This window comes from Orcinus orca, chromosome 14 (assembly GCF_937001465.1).
Source record: "Orcinus orca chromosome 14, mOrcOrc1.1, whole genome shotgun sequence".
NCBI lineage: Eukaryota > Metazoa > Chordata > Mammalia > Artiodactyla > Delphinidae > Orcinus > Orcinus orca.
The window spans coordinates 59,787,163-59,802,343 of record NC_064572.1 but is presented as its reverse complement, the minus strand read 5'-3'; the positions used below and the strand labels follow the sequence as shown (position 1 = coordinate 59,802,343).

At 41.3% G+C, this 15,181-nt stretch overlaps 1 protein-coding gene across 1 annotated transcript in view; it reads left to right on the top strand.

Moving 5' to 3' along the window:
* PIK3AP1 (phosphoinositide-3-kinase adaptor protein 1) overlaps window positions 1-15,181 on the top strand; it is a 112,922-nt gene that overhangs the window by 7,103 nt on the left and 90,638 nt on the right. The window contains exon 2 of the mRNA XM_004268393.4: window positions 87-503. Coding sequence (XP_004268441.1) covers window positions 87-503 — 417 coding nt within the window. The remainder of the gene's footprint in view (window positions 1-86; window positions 504-15,181) is intronic.

The window sequence follows — 15,181 nt, the reverse complement described above, 5'->3', positions numbered from 1 at the left end:
CGTCTGGATGGTATATCTTGCAGGTCATGGGAAGCCCTAGTAGGAGCAGGCGTGTTAACATGCTTCTGTGCCTCCTTCTTGCTTAGGGATGCTTGTAGGATGCGACATCCTCATCATTTATAGCTCGGATGCCGAGGAATGGTGCCAGTACCTCCAGGACCTTTTCCTGTCCAGTCGGCATGTCCATAGCCAGAAGATGCTGACTTACAGGCTGGGCCCCAAGACCTCCTTCTCAGCCGAAGACCTGAGCTTCTTTCTCCGCACACGCTGCATCGTGGTGCTGCTGTCTGCGGAGCTCGTGCAGTGCTTCTGCCAGCCGGCCCTGCTGCCCCTGCTGCAGAGAGCCTTCCATCCTCCACACCGCGTGGTGCGCCTGCTCTGCGGGGTGCAGGACAGCGAGGAGTTTCTGGACTTCTTTCCAGACTGGGCACACTGGCAGGAGCTCACCTGTGATGATGAGCCTGAGACTTACGTGGCAGCTGTGAGGAAGGCCATTTCTGAAGGTAAGGGTCTCTCCTGCAGTACAGAAATGCAAGCCCTGGAAAGAAAGACCCATCCAAGTCCTAGACATTTCAGGGGAGACATTGTCGTGTTAACACTAGTCATTCCTATTACAAGCTGAACCTGGACCTCACTATGCTAAGAGCCCCAGTCATACTTACTGGTTTAGAGCAGCCTATTTCTGGGATGGGATAAGGATAGAGTAGGTCTCCTTGACCGCAGGGAAGAAAGATGACACTTTCCCATGGGTTTTGTGTTAGGATAAGCTAGCCCTCCTTCTAGAATTTTCTACACCTTGGGAGACATTGGATACAGGTTCCAGCCTAGAGGGCAGTGGGGGTGGGAGGCTGAGACTTAGTTTGGTGAGGTGTGAGGAATACAACTGCCAGCCTTCCTGCTTGCAAGCCATTTCCATTTTATCATCAGGTCACCTGAAGATTTTGGTTGAAAAGGTGTCGCTTTTGGATAACATGTTTATAGAGAAATACCTCCCTTCTCTATTTCCTGCCAGCCTAGTTTCTGTCTTTTGCCCTGTTCCTCCTTTTAAAGTGGGAAAATTCCGATCCTCTCTGGCGGGGCTAATGACTTCAGTGGCCCCAGGAAGTGTGACATATGCTCTGATTAGCAGTAACGGAAGACGTGCTCTGGGATGGATGCATGTCACGGCTTTTCTTCCTCTTCTTGTTTTCTATTTTTGCCTCACTGTGGGCTATGAGCAGGCTATGTGTTTATCTTCTATTCTCTTGCCTTTGAGCTCTTATATACCTGATACCAGCAAAGAAGCCTGGAAAATTATGAGGCGATGTAACTATGCTCAGTTATCCCTGGTTTGACTTGGGTATTAATTTGGCTCATCTGCCCCTGTCTCATTTAATGAACTGAATCAAGAATTTACAAATTCTTAGCTCCCTAGATGCTTTTATCCCAGGAATGCCTGCTCTAAACCAATAAATATGACCAGGTCACCTAACATAGTAATATCCCAGGTCATTTTGTAATATAAATGACTAGTGTGAGCATAGAAGGTGTCTCATCTGGAATACCTGGGACCTGGATTAGTAATTTTTCCAGGGATTGCTTATCTTTACTTCGGAAGGACACGAGGATAGAAAAAGCACATAATTCATATTTGCATGATTGCCCTTCATTGCTTTGAGGGTTCTGCTGAAACTTACAGAGAAGCGAGATGCAACTAATTGTTTCTGAGGATGAGCTTCTGTCACTGCTTAGGATGAGCTTGTGATCTGGTGGGCAGGCTGCTGTGACCCACCTGCCAGTCATTCAGAGTACCATGGATGTTTTGTCACTGTACTGGCATCTCATGCCGTGTGCGCTACCAGATTGTTCTTTAAAATACTACAGTGGTATTATTTTTAAAAATAGATGGTAAAAGGAATCCTTTGAATATTGTTTGGATGAGTCCAATGTTCAGATGCCTAGGTAAGTTGATCGCTTATAATATTTTACTCTTCACTAATGACTCTGGCTCCGTGTGCTATGAGACTTTAGCTTCAAGTGTTTCAGAAGGAATGAAGTGTTTCACAGTGGTGTTTCTGTTTTGAGAGCAAATAACCTTTCATCAGAAAGAGATTATTTTCATGGGAGATTAAAATAAGCTGCTTAGTGGAAAATCTCTGTAGTTCAGAATCAATGGATATGTAGGGACAAGTGGAATTATAGGAAAAAGAGTAGGAGGAAGGATGGCTTATGCCTCCAATATCATTTTCTTATCTGGTATTAGACTTGCGAATTTGGGGATTAGAGGTCTCTGTGTGTGCCAGGATGGCTTGGGTTTGCTTTGGGAGTGTCCTGTTGGCCCAGTAATGTGGTGCTATTATCTCTGATTTTTGTGCTGAACAAGCTTTCTTAACAAACCCAAGACTCAAGGTCTGGCGTTGTAGCAAAAATGAGTAGCGACACTCTATCGCCTGGCTCTGCTGCTTACTAGGTGCCCAAGATTAGGCAATTTATGTAGCCTCTTTGAATTTCAGTTTCATTCTCTATATGAGGTGGGATTAGACTTGATCTAAGACACTTTCCACGGCTGATAACCTAGAGTCCCCTAGGCCAGAGAGTCTCAGACATTTTTGAAGCACCATCTTCTTGCCCTATTTCATAGCTGCTTTGACTCCCAGGAAGTTTAGGGCTAAAACAGTGTTTAAGGACAGTATTATCCCTACACTAGGCTTCTGATATGATTATGTCCTTGGTTACAGTCTCTACAACTTGTGATTATTCATTTTAATATCCCTCTTGTACACATGAGGTTTTCTTAAGACACTTCAAAATAAAAGCAAAAAATAAAAATTTCATACACCCCACTATACAAGCTGCTCCAGTCCTATGAGAAATAAATACATGAAACTTGTTTCTTTGACTTTCTCTGTTAAAAAAATTCCACTGGGAAATGTAATGGAAAATTGATAATGGGAATGAGCTAATGGTAGGGACAGTAATTGTGGGGTTACTGATTGTGGGGCTATTGAAAGCTACAGGGAGACAAATTTCAGGCATCTTTCTAACAATTAGAGCATGCAAAGATGGGATGGGTAGCCTTTGGAGGTGATGAGTTCCACATCACTGGGAGTGTGCAAGCAGAGCCTGCACATGTGGTGTAAAAGGAATTCAGCTTTGGAACCATGATTGGACCATGTGACCTTCCCAACCTTTTGATCGTAAAATTCCCTTACCTGAAGCTTCTCTTTTTTCTGCTAGGAAAACATTTCTATTCTCAATTCAGTCTTCCTCCTTCACCAGATCTCCCTAGGGTTTCTAACTCCCAACTGAAGAAATATTGGTCATGTTTCTACTATGACCCCAGCAGACAATAGCAGGAAAAAAGACTTCAATTCATAATCTATGTAACCCTTGAAAATAGTAATGTACCCAGAACATTTGTGTTTTTTTTTTCTCAATTTTAAGACAGTTTGTGAGAAAACATGATGAAATAAAATTTATATTTTAAGGCAGGATAAGAAAAAATTAAACATAAAATTCTCTCTTTGTGTTTGTTTGGACCTCCTCCCTCCCTCCCTAATGTGCAATGTGCATCCACATTACACATTAACCAGAGCTCCTCAAAGATGGGAGTGCTTGCTCAACCATAAAGATCAATTTTTTTTCTTTCTTCTGACACTAGCAGTGTAACTTCTTAAAAGAATGGTGTTCTTTCCCAGCCCTGTAGGGGGTCACGGTGACTTGCTGCTTGCTTTGTATGTGCCTACCTGGACCATTTATCCTTGGTGAACTTTATGTAAAGTATCAGTATGTCATGTTGATGTGTGATCCTTTGTTTCAGAAATGTATATGACTGTGCCTTCGACTTCTAACAGGCAGAACAGTTCTCAGAGTTTTCTGAGAATCTGCTTCCTGGGATATAATCCTCAGTATGGCTCAGATAAAATTCCCTTTTTGTCTTCTTAAGTTGATAATTAATTGAATTTTTGTCAACAAATATTACTATTTAATAAGATATTCATTGAGACCATGTAAAATTTAGGATAAATTTTATTTATATTTTTTGTGGTACGCGGGCCTCTCACTGTTGTGGCCTCTCCCGTTGCGGAGCACAGGCTCTGGACGTGCAGGCTCAGCGGCCATGGATGGCTCACGGGCCCAGCCACTCCGTGGCATGTGAGATCTTCCTGGACTGGGGCACGAACCTGTGTCCCCTGCATCGGCAGGCGGACTCTCAACCACTGCGGCACCAGGGAAGCCCTAGCCTAAATTTTAGACCATTTAAAATTTAAAATAAGGCTTAAAGATCAAAAGCTTTAGAAAGTAGAGCTGGTGATGGAGGTAATTATTCCAGAAACTTGGATTGAATGTGGTTACAGGCAGTTAATTACACTTTCTCTTGCTGCTGTGTTATCTAAATAAGTATCAATACTTATCAAACTTTAATGTGGGCAGGAGGACCTGGGATTCTTGTCAATATGCAGATTCTGCCTCCATAGATCTGGTTAGGACCCAAGATTCTGCATTTCTAACAAGCGTCCAGATGATGCTGGTGCTGCTGGTCAGGGGTCCACTGAAAACTGAGCTAAGGTCTAAGCCACCCTTCCTTTGTCACGTCAATTGTCATGTATCTCTGTTAGGCCTGGACCATTTTCTCAAATCTCTACTTTTTCTGGAAATGAAGGCACCATCACATAAGGGTGACTCCTGGACCAGTGTTTAGGTATAAAATTAGACCAGCGTTTGATGCTTAGCCCAGTAGACTTCAGGGTAGGGCCCCTGAGTTTTCTTCCTGGTCCCCAACACATAGATTCAATGTGTTAGCTCTGACAGCTTTAAACCTCTCAGTTTTCCAGATGGTAAGTGGTCCTGACATTGGAGTGGGGGTATACTTCCGTCACGATCCTCACTGCTTCTTCATTTAATAGGACCATTGATCATAATTACTATGCCACTAAAAAATGTTTTGCAGGTTTTATTTTATTTCCCATCCCCTCTCTCCAAATTTGTCAGCCACCTTAAAATTGAGCAAACGTTTTAATTAAGAGTCTTCAGTGTGTTGGAGCAGCCAGTTTATTTTCCAAGATCTTCATCTATAAAATGATGGGGTTGGACCAGATGATTTGGAAGGTTTCTTCCAGCCCCCCAGCGCTGTAATATATCATTATAAGTTTTCTAAATAGATGGCAAATTACCCAGAACCTTTTAAGTGGTTCAGTTTAGCTCCAAAATGTCTGCAGGGATATATACCCAGTGCATAGAAGACTGTACTATTGTTCTGAATTTTTTGGACTTGTTAGGTGATTATTTTAAAATAAGGAAGTGAGAAAAACCCAGGTACAGCACAGAAATTATTTCCTCTTTTTACTGGTGCTCTATTCTTTGCTGCAAATCTCACTGGAATATAAAAATAGATTCTGTTGATCTGTGCGGGAGAGGACTTGGTGGGTAACGTTGAGTTTTATTTCAAAAGTTCTCATAATTTTGTGTGTCCACGCATGCGTGTGTGTATGTTTGTTGTGTTGAGGGCGAAGGGAAGCAGTGAACCCAATTCTTCTAGTATTTTTCGGGATTACATTGGAGATCTTGTCTGCTCCTTTATGTGTTTTCTCTTTATGCACCCCCAATCCTTCCTCATGCCCCTTGTGCTTCACAAGTGTTGATGGTACCCACAATTATAATGTATTTGGCCTTTTGTTTACATGGGGAAAATTTAGAGGCCTTCCTTTCTTGATATTAATGTTCTAATCTGAATGTTAAACTGGAGTTTAAAAGGAAAACAGTTGGGATACAGGTGCTTTTAGCTAGTCTAACAGATTCCAAAATCTTCACCCAGTTTTAAAAAGGAACTTTTTTTCTGAAATAAAGTACTGTTGACCCTTGAACCACATGTGGGTTAGAGGCGCCGACTCCCCTGCCCCCACCTGTGCAGGCAAAAATCTTCGAGTCATCCCTTGGTATTGGCAGGGGATTGGTGCCAGGACCCAAGCAGGACACCAAAATCTACGGATGCTCAAGTCCCACACAGGCCCTCGGTATCCGCGGTTCTGCATTCGCAGATTCAGCCAACTGGGGATCATGTAGTTGATCATTTTTACTGAAAAAAATCTGTGTATAACTTGCCAGCGCAGTTAAACCCATGTTGTTCAAAGGTCAACTGTAATACATGTTTATCATAATGTTAAAAAAAGAGGAAAATGAAAAAATGCCTGTAGGCTATTTCTAATTAAAAAAAAATAATGTTGCAGTAAATCTTCGCACAGCTTTGTGCCTAAATCTTTGTGAATCTCTGTTGATTTCCTCCCAGCCAATCTCTGTAGAGCTCCCAGAGATGGTGTTGCACACCTGCTCTGTGCATCTCCCCACCCTCCCCATGTAACCTGAATTTATGGCCCCTTACTGTGGTTTTTTTGTTGTTGCAGTTTATTTAATTATTTTGCTTTCCCTTTATGCCTAAGTCAGTTATTTACATTTTCTCTTGCAAAGATACTCGTATGGGGAACTGCCCTGCACCCCTCCTTCCCCTAATGGAAAGAGCTAATACTAAGGTGAATGCTCTGACAGTTACCCTGTGTCATGCACTGGGCACTTCATGGGTGTTTATTCCCCTCACAACCCTGAGTGGGTAGATGGTTTTACCCCCACTTCACAGATGAGAAAACTGAGGTTCAGAAAGGTTAAATGACTTGCATGAGGACTGGGAATAACTCACATTGGAACGTAAGGCCTTCAGACTCCTTCTCTGCTTTGCCTTGCTTACATCTAAGCCTCTTCCCCACACCCTCCTCTTCCACGTGGGGACAAGAAGCATGAAGAAAGCCTGTGAAAGAGAAAGGATTAAGGACAATGAAGCTTCCCTGAGTTCTCTAGACCAGTTTCCCAAGTCAGACTGGGCATTGGCACTGCCCCTGCACTTTGTTTAAAATGCAGGTGCCTCAGCCCCACCCTAGACGTACTGAACCAGAATCTCAGCAGTTGGTTTGGGGAATATGAATTTTAGAAAGCCTCCATTGTGGTTTATGCTCTGCAGCCATGTTCTGGAAGCTCTGCTCCATGCCTGCTGCCCTGTCCCTTGGTTTTCCGGTTAGAGGAGCTGGCAGCAACTCAGGCCTTGTGGGCTGTCACAGGGCAGGTCACGGGGCAGTGTTCCCAGGGGCTCAGGGCTTGGCCATGTCACAGCTCACTTCCACGTCACAGGCAGCAGGTCTGAGAGAGGGGAAGAGTGACAGACCTTCCCAGCAAAGGGGAAGTCACCATGCCCTCCTTGCTCTCTTTGGTGTGGCGGCCTCGGCGGTGGTAAGTCATTGATGGCTTCTGGGCTTCTGTGGTGTCTTGCAGAGACTGAGGGGAGAATCTGAACTTGGGCCTCTTGAAATTGACTATTTTTGTTCTGCTGTCCTCCTGCCTTGTGGCCTTGGGTTGTTGGGTCTGCTCTGTCTCCGCTGTGGGTTAGTCCACATGTAAGGCTCCTTAAATGCCCCTTGCAGAAAAATACTTTCTTCGTACAATCTTCCTTTTGAAATAATCTTTGATTTGGAGAAGAAGATGCCCAGCTGGGATGGTAAAATCTGTCCCAGTGTCACTGAAAGCTACAGCATGTCCAAGGGTCCTTTGGAGATCCCTTGCCAGGTACCCTGACCGCCTTGTAGAACAAGATACTTTCTCCTAGCTACACCTGAAACACTTAACGAGGACTAATGCCCATGATAGATTTTTGTGCCCACAGAACTTTTCCCCTGAGGCCTCCGAGTCCCCTAGGATTATGAATCTCCCACAAAGCTGTGAACCTCGTCAGCCACCCAGAGGCAGCCTTCTGCTCCCAGTTGTTAGACTTTCTGTGGTCCCTCAAGGAAAATATCTGCAAGTCACCTTGTCAACTGTGGTTGGTGAAATGCAGTGAAAAGGGAGTGATGAATGCTGAAGTTTCCACTAGTGTGAGAATCTCAAGTTTGCACCTGTTTTTGTCTAAACTTTCTAACACAGCTGGAATGGAAATATCAGATATAGGAATTTTATCGGTTAGTTTCTTATGCTGCTGTTTCTGTAGTTTCTGCATTTCACTTCTGGGACTATGCTAGAGGAGGATACTAGAACTTAGGAGCAACCTGACATCTGTTTTACCCCTTCAAAGCCCTTTTGCAAACACTATCTCATTTGGTCCATGCTATTTTCCTATAAGGCAGACATTATTATTATCATCACCATTTTAAAGATGAGGAAGACAAGGCCTGGCAGGTTCACACAGCTGCTTTTCCATTAGAGCTGGGATTGGGGGAAGGGCCTCTTGCCTTGTTGTTCAAGACCTGCTTCTGCCTTATCTAGATATCACAGTGAGCCTTCCATTCTCAAGGCCCTGTGCTGGGTGCTGGAATAGAGCAGGGAAGACAGATCTAGTCACTGCTATAATAGCATCTATGTTCTAGACCAGCACTTCCAAAAAATGTATAATGTGAGCCACATGTGAAATTTAAAGTTTTCTAGTAGCTGCAGTAAAAAAAATAAAATAAAATGAAACAGGTGAATTAATAATCTGGTTTACTTAACCCAATATATGTAAAATTTTAACATACAATCAATGTAAAATTATTAATGAAATATTTTATATCCTTTTCCTCATACTAAGTCTTTGAAATCTAGTGTGTATTTTACACATAGAGCATACATTTTAAATGTTCAATAGCCACGTGTGGCCAGTGGCTACAACATTGGACAGTATAGATCAAGAAGGATGCTTACTTCTCAGAGAATTGGGGCCATATCTGTTAAAAGTTTAATACATTAAATGTCATATGTGTTTTAAAAAATGCCTGTCCTGGTTTTTTATTCATTTATTCACTTAGTCATTCAGAAAGTATTGAATGAGTATCTGCCAGGTGCTGGTCTGTAGGGAATAGCTCTTCATCTTTTTCTTTCCTTTCCTCTCTGATCTCCTCTTTCTTGCTTTTATTCCTCATTCCTCCCCTTTCTTTGTCTCTTTCTATATTTTGTTAGCTGTTTAGCTATGTTCCCAGGCTCCAGAAATACAGTGCCAGGTAAGACAAAATTACCTTTGATTAACAACAGGGTTTCTGTCCTTGGAATAACCAGTTTATCATCTGAACTAGTGAGACTGAGCTCCTGGCAACCTATGTGAAGGCAGAATCAAACCAGGGTGCTTCTATCTATCTACCTACCTATCTATCTAAAATTTAAAAGTATGTATATAGCAGCATTTATATATATTTATTTATATTTATGCTGGTGTATATGTGTATATATATATTTTTTATACTGGTTTATGAATTCTTTTCCTGGAAGGATACACAAGAAATTGTTGATAGTGGTTGCCTTTGGGTGGATGGTGGACATTTTGAACTTTTTGTTTTAGACATTTCTCCAGTGTTTTAATTTTTCTACGATGTTAATTTTTGTTCTCAGGGATTTTAGAAGAGAAAACTGATGGGGTCATGGGGATTTTATGGATCTAGAGGAAGGAGTTGGGCTTACACCAGCTAATCCAAGTAGTTTGAGCTTCGGGTTAAGTTCCACAAGGAACAAGGAGTTGTACAAACTCCTTGGCCTTTTTCTCAACTTCATTAGATTGATTTTCTGGGTAAGGGGAAGTGACATTGGTTTGTGTTATTGCTGTAATGTCTGTACCATCACTCACTATGCCTGAAAAGAGGGAACAGCTACTTATCCTTGAGTCATATTCTTACTCTTGTCAAATGGAATTTGACTCTTGTGGAATTTAGATTGATGTCTTCTTAGGTTACTACAGTCTTTATTACAAGAAGTAAGAGAATGTGGGTGTATTTCACAGACTCTGACACTAACAGGCTATGCCACCTTGGGCAAGTCACCTGGCCACCCTGGACCTATTCTTATCTTCATTAAAATGCTGGGAGGAGCACAAGTTGACATCTCAGACCTCTGCAGCCATGAAATTCCATGATTCCAACCATGTGTGATTTTAAATATCTTACATTTCATTGCTGGTTCTCAATCTGATATTTTTCAAAATCCCATCAAGGTAATGGGACTTTTTCAGCTAAAAAGTTATCCTTCGCAACAGAATTTTAAACAGAACCTGAAATGACATAATAATAGCTTTCTGTTTATGGACATTAGCCCAAGTTCAGTCTTAGGAGGACATAACAATATGCCATTATCTGTGTGGGAATGAAAGAATGCATGTATTTAACATTTTATATATATATATATATATATATATATATATATATAGTTTATTATGGTGTACATGTAGATATATGAATGTGGGCTCATAGGAAGATAATGGGGACAACGGAAACGGGAGCAAATATGCATGACAGAATGGGTCTGTTAATTTCCCTATTTTTGCAGGATGTTTTGACAGCTTTTCAATTTAGTTTCCACTGCCATTCACATGACTGAGAGTGTGTCTGAGATGGCTGAAGAAATAGGATGATTTATGCTGTAAATGACTCTTTATCTGCTCACTGGAGAAGTTATTGAAACCATGGTAGCCTTGTCATATAGACTGCTGGGCAGAAAACTTCCTAATTTAGCCAGTTTGGTAAAATGTAGATGTCAACAGTGGTAAGTTGGTTTTCCACGACACAGAAAAACGAACAAAATCAATAATTGATAAACTTGCCTTTTCTGTAGGGGAAAAAGCATTTGGAGACTACTTTATTTTCACTGTGTTTATGTTTTTAAAGAAAATGCTGGTGTCCACTGACAAGTGTTTTGTGCCCAGTACATGGCGGATGGATGGATGACTGGATGGGTGGGTGCAACCATGGATTGTTGTCCACTTTCCTTACTCTTGAGCCCATTTTGAATGTCCTAGCTGGAGAAAAAGATATCCTTCCCATGAGTATCCTTAGGGAGCCTGTGCTGCTGGTGCCTTTTGGATCATCAGCTGTTACCATGGAGCAGGTTTGTCTTGTGGTCACGTAGTCAGGATGTGTCTAAACAGAAACTGACTGATTCAGAGCAAGAGAGTCTATCGAGTGCACCTTTTTTGCTCTGTTCATACTTAAAAATGTGCCAGATATGACAACCCATCCCAGAAAAGAACCAGGTATGCCATTACAGAGGCTAGTTAATAATTTGAATGGTTAACTCCATGGGGTGCATGTGGAGCATTAGTAGGAGAAATTAAATTGGATGTGTCCTTTTGAAGGAGAGCATTAAAGTGAAGAAATCTGAAATGATCAGAGGAGACCTCTAGAATTGGCTTAGTGGTTTTGGGAATTCCTTGGTAGGTTTTTCTTCTGGGTTTGTATCTTCTGCATATGTGTATCTTCCTTATCACTCTTACAAGGTTTGACCCATACTAGCCTTTAATTTAAAAGAATACTGGTTGAATGTGCATATTTTATCTGCCAAGTCGCCAGTTTCACAGCAGATTGTTGGCTCACTCTCAAACATCTGATAACACAGGAAATAGAGGGGAGACTGATGATGAAATGAAAATGCTCTACTTTTAAATTGGACGAAAATAAGTTTTCTTTTACGTATACAGCTAATGTTTGAGGCTGTAGCTATTGTTAAGGCTTGCGGTGGGATAGACATTCATCAAAACTAGCAGATAGGAGAATATTAGCGTTAGCTGTTGACTCTTTTTTTTTTTTTTTTGAGCGTGTAAAATGTGGGAAAACATTTCTGTTGCAGGATATGGCATTTAGCATCACAAGTGGAGTTGTAACCTGAAAAGAAAACTGGGTTCACCTCTTGGTGGGTGTTGAGCTAGAAGACACAACCTAGCCAAAGATCGAGAGAAGGACTGATTATTACTTGCAGCAAGTAAGGAGAACTCCGGGCGCTTTCCTGAAGCAGTGTCTTCCTGAACAGCAAAATCGGGGAAGTTTTAAGCTAAGGGTATATGCATATTCATGAAGGGGCTGGAGCAGAGGAGAATTAAGCATAGAATTGGGGCAGAGGTGGACAGAGTCCAAGCTTTAGTTGATTGAAGTCGGGAGGGTCAACTTCATCATTCCATCCTCCACCTGGGTGGGGGCCTTAGTTCCTGTAGAACTCAAAGATATATTATTATGTATATCCCTTGAGGAGGAACTAGGACTTTGCTTTATCACTGCACTATTGTTTGACTGCCTTCTCTCTGTTTCTGCATTTGTTTGTTCCCTTAAGATGTAGATTACTGGGAATTCCCTGGTGGTCCAGTGGTCCCACTTTCACTGCTGCGGCCTCGGGTTCAATCCCTGGTTGCGGAACTAAGATCCTGTAAGCCACACAGCTGGCCAAAAAAAAAAAAGATCATCAATTACTGAGACCTGTTCAAGGGCAAGCATTGTGGCCAGGCTTAGATCACAAAATGGCTTAGACCAAAATGGCTTCTCTTAAATCAAGAAAGTAATTTTTGTTTCTCTTTCCAGGGACCCTCTAACCTATCTGCTTACAGAGTCAACTGTTATTGTTCTGAAACAGATCCCCCTTTTAATTTTCCAAAACTTTCTGAATAGCATCTCCCAAAGCCTTGGTTTCTTGCTAGAGAAGGTCTCCAACTGTGATTATAAAGCATTTTCATGTTAGAAGTTTTTCAGGAAAAATGTAATGCTGAAATAATCATACAGTAATTGGGTAGCCTAAATGTTATTTTTAATAACAATCCCTTCCATGGTCCAGGGTGTTCATTCGATTAAAACTTGCCTATACTCTGGAAACAATCTAGCTTTAGAGTCTCTAATGGGAAAAGAGATACAGGGAGCCACTGAGTCAACCAGATGGAAATATAGAATATTAACATTAGAAAAGGAAACTCTGGGCTTATCTGGCACAGTCTCTCTAGTTTAAAATGAACAAAGTAGGACTCAGAGGGGTGGAGGAATTGCCCAGTGTTACACAGTTAGTGGCAGAGATGAGACTGTTAATTTATGTTTATATTCAATAAATATTTATTGAGCTTATGGAGTGCCTGCCATGGGGGTGGCACTCTGCAAGGCCCTGGGAAGACCTGATGAAAAAGTCATATTCAAGTCCTGCTCTTGCAGAGTTTATGTGTCCTGGAGGTAGATGGCCACTAAACAGCCAGTTGTCCTGTTAATTGCTTAATGCCAGGAGTGTCCAGCGTTATGAAGCAGAAGTCAGGGAGCTCCCTATGAATAATAAAGGGGACTTGTGATTTCCTGAGGGCCCCTTTGATAGTTCCTCATTATCATCCATTAAGGAAAGCACGAGTTTCCTGAGCATCCATCTTGGAAAAAAGAAGAAAAGGCAAGGCTTGTAGTTATGGCAAGTATTATGCACCTGTTTATCTAATGGTAACGTATTGCCCAAGTTAACCACGGCTTTCAGGCAGGACTGTCATTTTCTCAGAGTAGTGATTAGGACTGTCTAAGATTTTACGTAGTTTTACTTAATTTTAAAATGAACATTTTGATTGTTCCCTTAAGTTTCTATATGGCAGTGATATTGAGGTGTATATATTACTATGTTCCCACAATTTGCAAGTTTTACATTCTAGTTCACCTAAATGTGAGTTGGTTGGAAGGACAGGCTAAAGATAAGTTGAAAATTAATAAGAATCAATATAAAATCCTGCTCAGGGTTCAAGAAAATAATTGAGCAGTTGTACAAGAGCAGGATGAAGGGATATATATTTAAGAGTTGCACTTGTAAGATCTGGTGGTTTTAGTTGAAGGCAAGCTAAGCATGGTCAACAGAGCACTGTCACCTCCAAAAACAGTAAATGCCACATGAGGATTTATGAACAGAAGTATTGGTGTCCTAGAAGAGGCTCCTCCTCTACGCTTACAGGTCAGTTTACCTGAGAGGTGTTCTATATGTCAATGGGAAGCACATACAGATATCCATCCATCCATCCATCCATCCATCCATCCATCCATCCATCCATCCATCCATCCATCCATCTATCCACTCATCCATCCATTCAATTATTTTGTTTATTGTCCCCTGAATAGAATGTAAGCCTCAGGAAAGTGGGGATTTTGTTCACTACTGTATTCCCAGTGCCTAGAACAATGCTTCACACATAGTAGGCCCTCCATAAGTTGTCAAATGACTGATTGTAGTGAATGGGGTAATTTCAAATTCTGTCAGATAAACAGTTGAAGGAAATAAATCTGTTATAAGGAAGTTTCACTGGAACCATGGAAACTGTCTATGGAGTTTTGAAGGCCTTTCACATGGAAAAGCAGAGGAGCAGGACTTTTCTGTGTTTCTGAGGTGGACAGGGCAAGGAGCAATGGATGAAAGGTGGAAAAATGGCAACAATGCAGGTTTAGGAGGCCCTCGTAATCCAAAGACAACTGATCCTAGGAAAAGGTCAGGTTAAAGTGGATACACTTAAGCAGGGACCAAAATTTCACAGTAAATATTACAAAAAATTTTTTATTGGGACTTTATTTTGAAAAGTAACTCTAAAAGTTAAGAAAATAAATTTATTTGATCATATTAACACAGGTTTTATCATAATTTCAGCTCTATACTAAGTCTTAAGCCACACAGAGACTGAATCAACTCTTGTTGGCTTTTATGGAAGAGGAATTGAGTACAGTTTTCTGACACAGTTTTATGCCAGCACAAAATAACATTCCTTAGTTCGCATTTGACTTTTCACAAAATCAGTTGTATTGAAATAAGATTCACAGCCAGTTTGACTTTTACAGTTTTCAAGGCCGCCTCTCGATCGTTATGTAGTCCTATCATTTGCTTTTGATTATTGGGCAGCATCTCTGTGGACTTTATCCCGTCCAGTTGGTCACCTTTCCAATGGACAGTGACTTTACTTGTGATTCAAACAGTTTTCCAACGTCACTTTCGTCAGCTTTATAAAATGATGACTCTTTTGCAAAATCTAGAATTACCCTATATAACCAAATCACATGGCATTTATAGTTTATTGTGGATAAATTCTAAATCTAGGAGAGAATAAGCAATAAATATGTGACATTAAGCAAGTAGAGATGTTTAAGTGGAGACCAATTTTGTAAATGCACATCTTGTTAGTAAATGCTTTTACGTTATGAAAAATTTAGCTTTCCTATGGTACCATAACTATGGAGAGTTGAAATAGGAGTACTCAGAAAATGACAAGTCTGCCGGAGTTGGAAGCCACTAACATGGGTTCAGCTCCCAACCTTTGTTTCACCAAGCAGAGAACTGAGGGAGTGAGTATCTTGGAACATCTGTAACCCATCCCATTTGGTAGACCAGTTGGGAAGCTTTGCCGTTAACGATGGGCTCTTGAGTCAAAACAATCTTGACAGGCAGGAAC